Source organism: Otolemur garnettii, unplaced genomic scaffold, assembly GCF_000181295.1.
Source record: "Otolemur garnettii isolate 467f Iridium unplaced genomic scaffold, OtoGar3 scaffold00070, whole genome shotgun sequence".
NCBI lineage: Eukaryota > Metazoa > Chordata > Mammalia > Primates > Galagidae > Otolemur > Otolemur garnettii.
This window is the reverse complement of record NW_003852465.1, coordinates 5,098,473-5,114,229: the sequence shown is the minus strand read 5'-3', so window position 1 is coordinate 5,114,229 and position 15,757 is coordinate 5,098,473. Positions and strand designations below refer to the sequence as shown.

Here is a 15,757-nt window from a genome sequence, read left to right as displayed (position 1 = left end):
CCTTACCAGAATAAAATGATTCTGACCTTCCCTTTCTTCCAGAAAGCTCGAGCAGATTTTCCCCAATCAGGATAGGGCTTGTCCTGAAGCATCATATCAGTGACCTGAAACAATACATGAAATATATTTAGCACTTGCAGAAATCGTAAATTCAGATTTAATTATAAACCTATAATTCACATTCTCTTGAGAAAAGAGTTTGTACATATTAATATTTTAACATTATAATATTAATATGTGGAGAGACAAAAACTAGGAGAATGTATTTCATACAATGACAAACTTCAATGGTTCATTTGACTTTATATTGATGAAAACATTTAAAGGCATTCGACATGCCAGATACTGACACTGCCTTTGAAGGTATCAATGAAGACTACCTTACATAAGAAGGTACCTTTGAATATTAGTATTTCTATGGAAACAAAACATAAATGTAAAATACCATTTTCTTTTTAAGTTTGTCTAAATTGGAAACTCCAAATTCCAGTATTTCCTCATGTGTCTAGATTTTTAGTTATACCTTATCTATATCTATCTAACATATAGCTTAAAATAATAGATGAAATCTATCTCTATCTTTGCCTTCAACTGTATATATTAGTGAAGTAATCAGCTAGCATTTTTCTTCCTATAATTCTATGCCCTCTCGCACAATGTTCTTCCTTTTTGTTCTTTATTTTATCCACATGCACAGGTTCTGCCCGTCTTCTGAGGCCCACATAAAATCATATTACTATTGTGATGGCTTCACTCTTCTTTCCAACCTATAGAGACGCATCGTTCCTCATCCGTCCTTCTCACGTTATGTCTCACTTTCCATCTTCTGCTTAAATTACTCATGTGAGAACTCATTTTTTTTTTAACTCTGCTAATCTTTAAAATTCTTGAAGGTGAAGATTTATCTTTATGATACCTTTTAATGTTCATGAATCTTTTATATAATAGAACAAAATATTTTCTCAAAGAAGAAATGACCAAATGAATTATGATATAAATGCTTGTATATAAGACCCATTAACAAAGTAAATGACTCATTAGCTAATCGCATTTCATAGTTTCAGTAAAGTATGATAAACAGGTAACTAGCAATTATAAAGGCATTTAACAAACCAGGGGAATTAATTTCCTTCTTTTCAAAAATAAGGAAAATGTGTTTGTATTGGTGTGTACACACACTTTAAATTTTTTCTAGAAAAGGTACCTTTCCTTTAAGGGAAGAGAACATTACCTCATCAATTATGACTTTAATTAATAAGGTTCAAGTCCAAATAAACTATATACTCAAATTAAGAAGTCAGTATGGAATTCTATTTAAAAAATTAAGAAAAAATTTTCATTGTCCATTAAAACATATTTTTCTCTTGCCTTTATAGCAAGAGAGATTGCCTTTAAGTATAATTTCCAACAAGGCCATTGAAATGGATGAGAGTCAATCTTTTGATTCTTCTCTTGATTTTTTCCAATCATTTAAAATATAAAAACAATTCTTATCTTATGAACAATGCAAAAACAGAGAGAGGGTAAGATGTAGCCTGTCAGCCATAGGTTACCTTTTTTTTTTTTTTTTTGCAGTTTTGGCCAAGGCTGTGTTTGAACCCACCACCTCCAGCATATACGGCTGGTGCCCTACTCCTTTGAGCCACAGGCGCTACCCTGAGAGTCAATCTTTTATGATGAAAGACTCAGTGGGGAGTCCTTCTGGTCCTTCTGTCTCAGTAACCCCTTCAATAGTAGTCACTTTCTGTGGAAGGCACATAAATTCTCAAGCAAGCCCATCTAGATCCAAGAAATGGTCTCTAGAAATACTCACTGGCTTGCCAATGCTGCACTTATTGTGTGATGTAACTGGAATAGTGGATAAGAATCTCTGTTTCCAGAAAACACATGATCTTCTCTATATTCTTTTTTATGTCATTTCTAGAAATAGAGTTTCTAAGATTCTCTTGACTGATGACAACCAACTTTAGTTCATGCCCCTTCATCGAGTAACACTGCAGATTTATGCTAGCTCTGTCTATAGTTTAAGGCCTACAGTAATTATGTGATGTGGTTTCATTGTTAAATCTAAAAATATTCAAAAATCATAAATAGTTTGCGTATAAGCCTTCACTTAATTTTTTGAAACTGTCAATCATTTTATAAACGTGAATGCACCTGACGTTAAGAATTCAAAAAGGAAAACACTTGTTTTACTTATTTTTAAAAGAAAACTAGTTCATCGATGATGTTCTTATCTGGATTTTCTTTTTAATCCTTTAAAATTACAAGATTTTATTTTCTTACTCAGGCTAATGCCCATGGATTGCATTTTCCATCAAAAATGATTCATGATACTTATCAAAATGAGCAAAGGGAACACAATAGAATAAAAATTAACCATGAATCAAGAGAATTATACTTCACTAAAAATTGAATAAAGATAAAAGTAGATAAACTTAAATCCTATATATTCTTGGGCTTAAAAGGAGTTTCATAACTTCCCCTGAGGATGAAATTACACGTTTTCTAAATATGACAATTGCATCCACTACTCCTTCATAACCTTCTTAAATAACAATTCTTATGTCAAATCTTTTAATAAAACCTCAGGGTTGTGTAAATACATATTTCATGTTTCACCAGATTTTTAAAAGATTTAATTAATTCTCTTCAGCAATATTTATCCTGTTGCCGAAAGAGTTTGCATGGTAATAAATATTTTCAAGGAACAGAATGATTACCGGGTGGGTTTTATTCAATTTTCAATGTTTTCTCCAGGGCACATTCTGGGAAATACTTATTATATTTTCTAGAAGGAGGCAATCTGCTGCTGTATGACCAATTATTACAGCAGCACGTTTTCTTTTTTTTTTCTTAAATGACATTCAAGGATAAAGAATTTTCTCAGGGAAATGGCAAGATAAGGCAAAAAACATTCTTTTTGATGCCAGGCAGCTGATCTTTGTCACCTCCAGCTCCAACTCTTTATTTTAAGTCCTACCCTCAGATCAATGTCAGGTCACTTGCAGCTAAATTGGCAAAAGCAGGGACTGTCATTAAAGGGATGCATTCAATAAAGAAAAATCCAATTACCTTCTGCATTAGAGAAATGAAATTCATTCCTCGTGTTGATCAAGGACAGTCTTTGTGGGAGAAGATGCAGGAGAGACAGAGATGATGCAAGAAGAATGCCATGTAGCATTAATACAATTGAGAGCCTGTTGATGCTTCTTCCACAGGAAGAAATCAGAATTTGAAGCTGTAGGTATTTCTTTCTAAGGTGTGAAAAATGTGTTTAACTCTTTGAGTCTCATAATTCTTCCCTTTCACTTTCCTGTTTACTGGGTCTCTGCACAAAACTCAGACTCTCATTATGGCACTTATCACACCAGGCCTTGTTGGATAGTCTTTCTCAGTAGAAGACAAACTATTACAGGGCATGGCTATTGTGCAATCTGAACGAGAACATGCTCTTTGAGTTTAAAAGTCAGTGAATGATTGTGAAAGCCATTCATCTCTACAGGAATCCACAGGAAATCTTTGCTCCTCTGGGTTGAGCCTATATAATGCTGTGGCAACAATGACGGCATGAAAACAGCAGTGATGGCAGTCATATTTTACATTTGTTGCAGAGCTTCACAGAACACAAAGCTCTCAGATATATTTCCCTTATTAATTGTCACAGTAGCTTTAAAAAATAAGTTATTATTTCCTACCTTTCATCAACAGACAAAGAGAAGTCAATTAGGCTAAATAACAGCAAGGTCACATTCCTAAGGTACTGTTATATTCACCAGTTCTGGAGCCAGCCTGCCTGAGTCTTGATCCTAGCTTTTTCTCTTAAGTGTTGCTGATTTAGAACTGTCCCTCAGTTTCTTATGAATCATTTGTGAGAACACAATACATATTAGTAGGTGCTATAGTAATTACTGATGTGTTATTGCTCATATCTTGGTCTTCCACCCGATCATTTTGCTGCAGTAATGCATTCCATAGCTGGCTTTACAGTCAAAGTGCTTGATAGTCTCATCACTTCTGCAAAGAAGAGACTATCATCTACTAAACTATTAGAAAATGATACAGAAGTAATGTACTGTTAAAACAGAATGCACTCTAAAATTGCTGCTAAACACTGAAAGGAAGGGAGGTCACTGAAGGCTGCAATAACCCAAGAAGGCTTCATAGAAGATTTGTGTAACGTAACTGAACATTAAATCGTATCTTGTATCATTCTCAAATTTTGCCAGTATTAACCTCTTAGCTTGACTATAAAGCTACTCACATGCAGATACTGTATATGCTATAGTCATTTTTGATATACACTTATGGTAAGTATATGACATTAATGTAAAATATTGATCAGGGACATAAAGCTAAAATATAATAACAATAACTATGACAACATTTAGAGGAAGGGTCAAGATGACAGACAGGAAACTCTGTGTACAAGTCACTGAAACAGAGAGGATTGAAAATGGAGAGTGGATATTCACCTTCACATTGATTGTCTAGGAGAGATCATTGGGAATGAACAGAGAGGCAATGGGAGGCATCCAAAGTGAGGGAAAGGGAAGTGAGGTGACCCACTTGGCAGGATCAGAGGTCCCTGGGGAAGGTGCCCATGCATAGAGAAGGGACAGAGGCAAGATACCTGGGGCTCCATGCTTCCCCAACAGATATTGCAAACGGAGCTACAGGAGGGCCTGTCCTCTGCAACAGCCCTCTAGTTGGATATAGGAAGCTGACTAGAGATCACAGAGCAGCACTGATCTGGAGAGAAAGCAGGGTGGGGACCTGCTGGCTTCTGAACCCTGTGTTTTTGCATCTCTTGCCATTTTGAGGTCCACAAAGTGCAGAATCTACCTGGAGGCCAGATCCATTGTTGCCACCTTGTCATCACCCATGCTAGGCTGAGGAAGGAGCAGAGAGGCTAGGTACTTTGCATCCCCACCTCCACCAGGGGACCTAGGTAGAGTAGGTGCCCATGCACCCAGTACCACTAATGGTACCAGCTGGTGGGCTCTGCCTTGCCACAGCTGCTATGAGACCTGGGTGGAGCATGAGCCCATGGCCAGTGGCATGCATCATGCTGTCTTGGCAGCATCATCTGAGTGAGCTAATGTTCACACTGCCATGCACTGACCATCTACTATGCCCCTACCGACTGCCATGTGACTGTCACCTGCTAGCAGTGACAACCAGAGGAGAAGAGGAAGAGATGAGAGAGCAGCAGTGTTAAAGACCAACAGGGCTGCCTCTCTCCTGCCCAGTCAATCTTCTAGCATAGGACTCAAGTTCAACATCTGGGAACTCATCCCTATTTTCACCAACAAATAGAGTTCCCAGAAGAGGAGAACAAGTGTTTCACATATCTACATGTTTTGAGCTGAGAGAAGAGGTACCAGACAAGAAGGAACCAGTATTAAGAACTCTGATAACATGAGAAGACAGGTTGTTTCACACCCTCAAAGGTTCACATTAGAAATGAACTCCAAACAAAAGGAAATTGATGAAGTGTCAGATACAGAATTCAGAGTATGGATCATAACTAAAATCAATAGAATTGATGAGAAAGTTGAACATCAACATGAAACCAAAAACTTAACTCAGAAAAGAATGAAGAATTCACAAAGAGATAGGTAATATAAGAAGAAATATAGCAGAATTTCTGGAAATGAAAGAATGATTTAGGGAATTTCAGAACACAATTAGACCAAATAGAAAAAGGAATCTCAGAACTGGAAGACAAAGCTTTGAAATTATTTTAATCAATCAAAAAAGAAAAAAAAAAGAATCTAGAAAAATGAACAATATCTTAAGAAATATCAGGCTCAGCACCCATAGCTTAGTGAATAGGGCACCAGCTACATACACCAAGGCTGATGGGTTTGAGCCTGGCCTCGGCCTGCTAAAGAACAATGACAACCAAAAAATAGCTGGGTGTTGTGGCAGGTGCCTGTAGTCCCAGCTACTTGGGAGGCTGAGGCAAGAGAATTGCTTAAGTCCAAGAAGTTGAGGTTGCTGTGAGTTGTGATACCATAGCACTCTACTGAGCGCAACATATTAAGACTCTTTCTCAAAAAAAAAAGAAAAGAAAGAAAGAAAAGAAAAGAAAAAATAAAAGAAAAAGGGAAAGGAAATATGGGACTATGCAAAGCAAATGAATTTAAGAATCATAGGTATCATTAAGGGAGGCGAAAAATCAGAAAGCATAGAAACTCTTTGAGGTAGCAATGGAAGAAAATTTCATGATATTGCTAAAGATTTAGCTATCCAGATATAAGAAAGGCATAGAAAATGTGGAAGAATAAAGGCAAACAGGACATCACAAAGGCACACAGTCTTCTGGTTGGCCAAAGTCAAGGTGAAGGAGGCGATCTAACCAGCTATGATGCGAAAAAGTCAAGTAATTTACAAGGAATACTCATCCAACTAATGGCAGACTTCTCAGCAGAAACCTGATAAGCCAAAAGGATATGAGGTCCCATTTTGAGTCTTCTTAAACAGAACAACTGCCAGCCAAGAATCTTACACCCTGAAAAACTAAGTTTTGTAAATGAAAGAGAAATAAAGCCTTTCCCAGAGAAGCAGACACTAAGCCTTTCCCAGAGAAGCAATTTGTCACCACTAGACCACTCATATGAAGAATGCTTAAAAGTGCTCTATACATGAAATAGAATAATCGATACCCACCAGTGTAAAAATAACTAAAGTTACAACTTGCAGCTCTTTTCAAACCATAACAAAGGGAGCAAATAAAGCAACTAGTTAACAATCAATATGATGCCCAAAAGAGTATCTCACATATAAATACTAACATTGAATATAAACTGTATAACGCCTCATGTAGAAAATAAACATTGACAGAATAGATGAAAAAACTCAAAAAACCCAAATATATGTTGCTTTCAAAAAACCTATAACTCACAGAGAGTTCCACAGATTAAAAGTAAAGGGGTGGAAGAAAACATTGCACACAAATGGAAACCAAAACCCAGCAGGAGTAGCTGTTCTCATATCAGATAAAATAAATATTAAATCAATGATAGTAAAAAAAAAGACAGTGATTATTATATAGGATTAAAAGGATAAATTCAACAAGAATATGTAGCAATTTTAAATATATAGGCACTTACAAGCTCCCAGATTGATAAACAAAGATCTAAGAAAAGAAATAAAAAGCAACACTATAAAAGTTAGGGCTATTACACTCTACTGACACAACTAGGCAGATCATTGAGGCAGAAAATCAACAAAGAAACATTGAACTTAAACTAGACTCTAAAATAAATGGAGTTAACAGACACAGAACATTCCAAAACTACAGAATGTACATTCTTCTCAAATCACATAGGACATTTTCCAAGATACCTTATATGGTAGGACACAAAACAAGGTGCATCTTCTCAGACTACAGTGTGATAAAACTAGACTTTACTTCCAAAAGTACCATTAAAAACTACACAAATACACAGAAATTTAATAACCTACTGCTGAATGAAACATGGGTCAATAAAAAAATGAAAATCAAAATCAAAACCTCATTTGAATTGAATGAGAAAGGTGGCACAAGCTTCCAAAATCTCTGGAATGTGGAAAAAACAATACTAAGAGGGAGTTTCATGGCCTTAAATGTCTACATCAAAAAGACAGAAAGATCACAAATTAGCAAACTCATGACACCTCTCAAGAAAAGGAAAAACAAACTGATACCATAGTGATACAAAATATCATCAGAGACTATAAAAACCTCTGCACACATCCAAACTAGAAAATCTAGAGTAAATGTGTTAATTTTTGGAAACACATCACCTTTTATGCAGGTGAACAATGTCTATAAGGTAAACTACAAAACACTGATGAAAGAATCATAAATAGCACAAACAAATGGAAACACATCCTATGCTTATGGATTGAAAGAATCAATATTGCTAAAATGCCCATACTAGGCAAGGTTATTTACAGATTTAGCATAATTCCCATAAAAATACCAACGTCACTTTTCATAGGTCTATAAAACCAATCCTAAGCTTCAGATGGAACCCAAAAAGGGTCCAAATAGCTAAAGCAGAACTAAGAAAAAAGAACAAATCTGGAGGCACACATGACCTGACTTCAAATTATACTACAGAGCAATAGTAATCAAAACAGCATGGTACTAATATAAAAGCAGACACACAGATGAACATAGCAGAATACAGGACTCAAAAATAAAACTGTAGAGCCATGACCAATTGATTTCCAACAAACATACAAAAACATACATAGGGGAAAGGATACCTGATTCATAAATGCTGCTGGGAAAATTGGATAGCTTCATGCAGAAGAATGAAACTGGATCCCTCTCTCTCAACACATACAAAAATTAACTCTGGATGGATTAAAGACTTAAATGTAATATCTGAAACTATACAAATTCTAGAACAAAATATTGGAAAACTCCTCTAGACATTGCCCTAGGGATAGGCTATGAATTTATGACTGAGACATCAAAAGCAAACACAGCAAAACCAAAAATAAATAAGTGGGATATAATTAGACTAAAAAGTTTCTGCACAACAGAGGAAATAATTAGAAGAGTAAAGAGACAATCTGCAGAATGTGAGAAGATATTTGTAAACCATACATCATACAAAGTACTAATATCCAGAATCTACAAAAAAAAGTTAAACAAGTTAGCAGGGTTAGAGACATTGCTTAGTTTAGCTTCAGATAAAGTTAGCATCTTTGATTTTTCTTCTTTCCCTTCTTTTGGTTGATTGCCAAAACCTCCATATTGTAAAACAGAAATTAATTATTGCTATATTAGGTGATCACTAAGAGGCTTATTTACAATGACACATATTTTTGTCAATTTGTGGTTGTATCACTAAAAATAATTACTACACCTGTGACAGGCTTCTTTTTCTTAACAGTATCCATCACAGGATCTAAATCACAAAGCCAATTTTTATTTTTTTAATTTTTTTATTTAAAATTAATATGAGGGTACACATTTTTAGGTTATATTGTTCTCACTTCCAAGGTAAAGTTCCCATTGTAAAGGAGCCCCTCACCCAGAGGATGTGCTATATACCCTCTCATTGTGCCCACTGGAGTAAATCCCATCAATTCTTCATTAACAGTGTCTTTGATTAATGTCTTTCCCAAGTAGAATTTTATTCAAAATAAAGTACCTTAAGGTCATATGAGATTTTGTAAGAATTTGAACATGAGGCTCAGCGCCCATACCTCAGTGAGTAGGGCACCGTCCACATATACCAAGACCAGCAGGTTCGTGCCCAGCCCTGGCCTGCTAAACAATGACCACTGCAACCAAAAAATAGCTGGACATTGTGGCAAGCACCTGTAGTCCCAGCTACTCCAGAGGCTGAAGCAAGAGAATTGCTTAAGCCCAAGAGTTTGAGATTGCTGTGAGCGGTGACACCATAGCACTCTACTGAGGGCGACATAGTGAGACTGTGTCTCAAAAAAAAACCAAAAAGAAATTTGAAAATGAGACAGTTGTAGCTTGAGAGATGATTTTCAAGAAAATTGTTGTTTGTCTTCAGCATATAGGGAAAACTTAAACATTTATTTGCCTAACTGACTACGTGTACTTACAACATAAATGAAACATGAAGAGTTTTTAGCAAATGGAATGCTGAGTGTTCCGTAATAGCATTTAGTAGGTAGAGTTTTTAACTCTTCTCTTAAAGATAATAGTAATAATCCTGTCCCAATTTGGTAGAGTCTCCCGTCTCATGAAAACTGTAGTAACATATGCCACTAGTAACATGATTTTCATTGGTTTCTGTAATTATCTTTCAAATACTTGGATAAAGGTCCTGGTATAATTGTTACCATGGCTAGTATATTTTTCAGTTTCCTGTCTACTTGAGAAACTTAGGCAAAACAATTAAGGAAGCATTATCCCATCACTGAAATATTCTTTTCCTGTCTTGGTTGATGTCACTTTTATTCAGATTTAATTGAGGCTGTGGTCATACACAGGCGCATATCAAAAGTAGAAAAACTCTTAAGATAGACTTATAAGCAAATATTTGGCACTTACCAAGCATGCACAGTCAATCAATGACAAGTTTTCAATATCAAGGGAATTTATATTTTGGCATATGCTTTGAAATTTCCTTGAATGTTGATTCATTCAGAGACAAGATGAGAAGTTACTGAATTTCCTTTAATTTGTAAAAGCAAATAATATTTGAGGACTTTTGCTGCTCAAGGAATATGGTTCAGGATATATTGATTTACCAATAGCCAAAGCCAACATCAAAATGAGAGCATCTTCACATTCTCAGGCCAAGAGCAAACACTGCCTGCATCAGGAGTAACAGGAACACTTACCGTGAGTTACGAGTCATTGATCACAAATCAGGATATGTCAGAACTTAATTGCAGAGGAGGAGAGGGGGGGCACCAGGGCCCTCCAGTACTTCTGCAAATTATTTATTCTACTTCTTTGTTTCTAAACATATTGATATGTGGTCCTCTACTCTGCAATCACGTATTTCAAAATTCCTCGCAACATCACTCTAACTGTAGTATGAAGACTGAACCCATTTTGTTCTTTATACTTGACTGCTTACGACATTAAGCCTCACCAATCCTTCTCAGCTCCACACTTAGAAAAGCTGATTAAAAAACAAAACAAACAAACAAACAAATTAAAAAATAAAAAACTCCATTGCGCTTTCCTTTGTGATCAGAAGGCAGGAAGTTTAAACCAGGTATGGGAACTCTCAGCCTGACTTCACCCATTAACACCATAAACACGCCCAGATGATTTCGTTTCCTGACTCTCTCAAGCCATATTCAGACCTGCGTGGGAGAAACCATGCTCTTTTCTCTCCAGAAAGCCTCACTATAGGAGAAAGAAATATTTTTACAGTCTCTTTTTGTGTAAATCTGCCATCAGTCGCAACATCTGTATAAATTTTGGGTGTGGGTCCATCCAATCTGTATGAAGTTGCAGAAATAATAACAAACTCAGTGTTGTGATGACAAGTGGAAACTTTCTTGTGACTTTTTATCATTTCTTATTTGAAATCCTTACTTTTCTTAGGGAATCAGGCTATACAGCATCCTTATAAGGGGGCCCTGCTTTGTGGGTAACTGCATCCAGGGGAGCACACCATTATTTTCTTATGCACCTTCTTAGATCACTCTAGGATGGACGCAAATTCTAAATTGCAATTTTTTGAGCCCAGGGAAATATTGTACTATGGTTAATGCACATAGTTTCCTCCCCCTTTTCTGCCCCTCCAACCCTCCACACATACATGACACCACAAACCCCGTTGCAAATACATGATCAGTCTTACACAACAGTACTTTCAGCTGAGATGAAGACCCAAGGTCTAGCCAGAAAGGATTATGCATACGCATTGAGGAACATTAACAGAGTATACAATTAAGTAAATGGAAACCATGGATGAAAGTCTTTTAAATCACCTAGCATTGCCTTGAATAAATTGCTACAAAAAGTATCTGAAAATCACTGGCAAAGATCTACTGGTGAACATTAAACCTAGAATGTATTCTACAGCTTTTTAGAAGCACAACCAGGATTTCATAATGCATGAATATTAATGCACCTGCTTATTATCTCCAATGATAGCCTGCACTACTTTTGTGATGTATTGCACCTTATTGCTGTATCCCTACTGATTTACAGTGAGTCATGGACTGGTTTATTATTAAGTAAGGAAATTGGGCATGTCTCAGAATAGAGAAGCATTTAGAGAAAGCTATCTGAATCACCTGCATTCAGACATATAGCCAATCAAAAAGTACCTTCCCAGCCAAGTTCTAAAGAGTCTCAAAAAGTACACTAGCAAATACAAAATAAATACGATGTGCCTGAGTACAATGTGCTTTCCTCCGTGTTGAATTACACTTCGGGATGAATAGGAACAGCGAGAATGCCTAAAGGCTTTGCTGAACAAGAAGCCAGAAGAAAAATTATTTACACTGCTATTCCTTATGGGTGGCAGAATTATCCAATATCATTCACCCTATATTACATGGTTGTTTTGTTTTTGTCTATTGCTTGAAAGAATGAGTAGCTTTTAGTACACATACCTTCTTTGTTTTGTTAACACAGATAACTGTACATTGCTAGAGAAATGAAGCATACAAAATATACCACGGTATGATGGTTCTGTAACTATACATATGAATGGACAGCTACTAGGAAGAAAAATAAAGATGCTTTCAGAAATGTGATCATAACCGTTATTTGCTAATGAGCCCTTGGAACACAAAAAGAGGAAATATCTTCTCAACGGGAAAATCAATCTCGTTCTAAGGGTCCAGAGCATTACAGTTTTCTAAATGAAATGCTTTCTGTCTCAGCCTTAACGACAGGGCCAAACAAGTTGGCTTGGTCTCCCAGGCCCAGCACCTCTAGGTAGCCTGCCACATGACTTGTATATCACCTACCACAGTGGTTCGGCCAACTCTATAGGTCCTTTAGACAAATCTAAAAGTGTAGCCCAGTGTGGGGGCAAAGAAGTTTAATTAACTGGATGCTCTCAATATTAGTAAATGGCAAGTCCAAGAAAAGACTAATGAGTCAACCATAACCATTATTATTTTCAGAATTTGAGAAACTAAGTAATAAGGCCTGTAAGTTTAAGCTATCATTGTTTCTGTGTTTTATTGTTGGCTGAAAACCGACATACTTATAGCGCTATGGTCTGAGTGTTTGAGTGACATTCATAATAGCAAGCTTAGAAATTAAAAAGAAATAACCTAAATGTGTTATCTTTGTGAAAAGAAATCCTACTTAGCATTCAGTGTCTAAAAATAAAGCCAAATATTTTCATTTCAAGTATAATTGAAATACTGGCTTTAGGGTATATTTTAAAAATTACCCTTAGTAAAAGTGCTCTAATTCCTTTCCTTTTCTGTGGTTTTGTTAACATATCAGTTTCAGCTATATATCCAGGATGTTTTCTCTCTTTTTCTTTTTTTTGAGATTTATCCATATTGAAGGATATTGTTACATCTTTCATCTCTGCTGTTATCTTTATTGATAATGTAGTTTTCATTTTTTATATGTTTTATTTACACTTTTTTTCTTTCTACCCTGATTAACCTGGTAATTATTTGTCAAGTTTCAAAAACAGTTTTTAAACATTGTAATTCTCTCTATAGTAGCTTTTATTACATTAATTTCTGCTCATAACTTCATTTTCTCCCTACTATGTTCTTTAACTGGTTCTCCTATTTGTTTTTTGGTAGTTGCCGTTTATTTCTCTTCTTAGTTCTTAATGTTAAATGCTTACCTTGCTGATTTTTAGTGTTTTCTCTTTTCTACCACAGCACCATGGTGGTAGATCTGTCAGTTATCAAATTCTGCCAATTTACTCTTTATACATCTTGAAAGTGTATTATAAGGTACATACAAGTTTAAAATTGTGACACCTTTCTTATGTAGTACCCTTCATTAATCCTATTATTTATTTATTTATTTTTTTTGGAGACAGAGCCTCACTTTATTGCCCTCAGTAAAGTGCCGTAGTGTCGTATCTTCCAGCAACCTCAGACTCTTAGGCTCAAGTGATCCGCTTGCCTCAGCCTCCCAAGTAGCTGGGACTACAGACTCCCATCACCACGCCTAGCTATTTTTAGAGACAGGGTCTCCCTCTTGCTCAAGTTGTTCTCAAACTCCTGAGCTCAGGCAATCTACCTGCTCAGCCTCCCAGAGTGCAAATACTACAGGTTTGAGCCACAACGTCCGGCCCTTCTTTAATCTTAAAAATACTTTGTTTCTCCCCAAAAGTCTACTTTGCTAGACATCAATATAACTACATCAACTTTATTTTACACAACACTTTCCTAATACATGTTTTCCTCCATTTTACTTTCAGATTTTTGGTTTCATGTGCTAAGCAAAATTCTGAGTATGACCTGCAATAATTACTGGGAAGGCCTCATTTAATCACATGAGCCCTTTAAAAGCAATAGATGTCAGAGATAGTTGATGCTTGAGAAGGATAAAACACAAGGGATGCACTTTTTTTGCCAACATAGAAGAAACCATTTGACAGGGGCTAGTAACAGTCAACAAGGAAACAGGGACCCAACTCCACAAACAAAAGGATCTGGATTCCGCCAACCAGCAGAATGAGCTGGGAAACAAGTTCCTCCTCATCTCCTCCAGGGAAGAGCCCAAACTTGGTTTAAAATCAAGCCAATCCTTGATTTAAAATTTATGAGATGCTAAGCAGAGAACCTGTGGAGTCCACATAGACTCCGGACCTACCAAAGAGTGAGCTAACAAATGCATCTTGTTTTATGTCACTAAGCTTGTGGTACACGCTAGGCAACCATAGAACATCGTAACACAATATGGAAATGGAAATGTTTTAAGCTAATCTGATGATCTTTGTTCTTTAAGAGAAAAGTGACATTAATTTTGCTTAGTAACAATTTCTTCTTACCACTTCATCTCATATTCTCTCTATTGGTAAAAGTTTCCTGTCTTTAAATTTTGTCTTCCTTCAGGTTGACTGAGATTTTATTTGCATTTCATTTCTTTTTTTCGTCTTTGTGGCTGGTTTAGATGTTATACATTTTCTATTTCTATTCACTCAAAAGTTGCGCTAGGAATGTCACTCTGCACACTTAATTTAGCAAAACCTAGTTAATCAATATCGGCATTCTACTCCCCAAATTCAACAAACTTAACCCCTTCCCAACTTATATGTAAATTTTTCCAGAATTTCAGTTTCCTCTGGTGTTTAAAATTTGCTTTTTTTTTTTAAATAAATCATTATGGTAGCTATTTAATATAGTCCATTTGTTTATAATTAAAAAGAGATTAATATATTTAAAATACATTAAAATTAAATAATTAAAAACAATATATGTTATTGACAAATCTCTTCTTGCAGCTCAGATTGCCTTTTTAAGACTATTTTTCTTTGACCTTAATTTTAATGTTGCCTTGAAAAGCTTCTTCAGTGAGGGGCTAAAGAAACTTTGAAGATAAAGTTGGCTCCTTATTTTTCTGAAAATGTCTACTTGGCTGTTGCCCTCACCAAAGAAAAAGTGTTTACGGGGTATCTTATTGTAAGCTGCATTTCCTGTAGCTCAGGGAAGATGTCATTCTCCTGGTCTCCATTGTTGCTGATTAGCAATCAACTATCTGGCATCTTTTTACTGATGATTTGTTTTGCTCGTGTTATACTTTTATAGCTACTTTCCCATTGACAACATGTAATTTTACTCTCATATGCCTGGGCATGAAATTTTTTTCAGTTTTGAATTTATTCTGATTCCTATATCTGAAGATTCATGGATTTCAACAATTAGGAAAAACACTAAACCTTTGTTTTTTCCCCCTTCCAATATTTTTTCTTCCCCATTGTCATCTTCTGGGACTTGGATTCGAGCACACTAGAACATCTTACTTTCTGTCTCTTACTTTCTTTTAGATATTTCCCATTTCTCTTCATGTCATTCCGGAAAAACATATTTCAGATGTATGCTATGCTTCGCTCATTCTCTTTGTCTAATTGAACAACTGAACTTTTCATTTTGATCTTTTAAGACTTCCATTCCTAAAAATACTGTGAGTCAGTTTCACACGACCCAGTCTTCATTCCTTATTAATATTTTCCATTCCCTCTTCATTCATTGGCACGTATAAGTTTAACATACTATTTTGCATCCCGTATAGATAACTCTAATAACTGAAATCTCAGTGGGCCTGAGTCTGCTGGTTCTACTGACCGCTGTTTCTCGTGGGCCTGAGTCTGCTGGT

The 15,757-nt window shown here is 36.0% G+C and overlaps 1 protein-coding gene across 4 annotated transcripts in view; it reads right to left on the bottom strand.

Moving 5' to 3' along the window:
* The window catches only part of TMEM117 (transmembrane protein 117), a 435,999-nt gene that overhangs the window by 157,235 nt on the left and 263,007 nt on the right, over positions 1-15,757 (bottom strand). For all 4 annotated transcript variants that reach the window (XM_003793550.1, XM_003793549.2, XM_012807485.2 and 1 more), the window contains one exon: positions 7-104. In XM_003793550.1, coding sequence (XP_003793598.1) covers positions 7-104 — 98 coding nt within the window. The remainder of the gene's footprint in view (positions 1-6; positions 105-15,757) is intronic.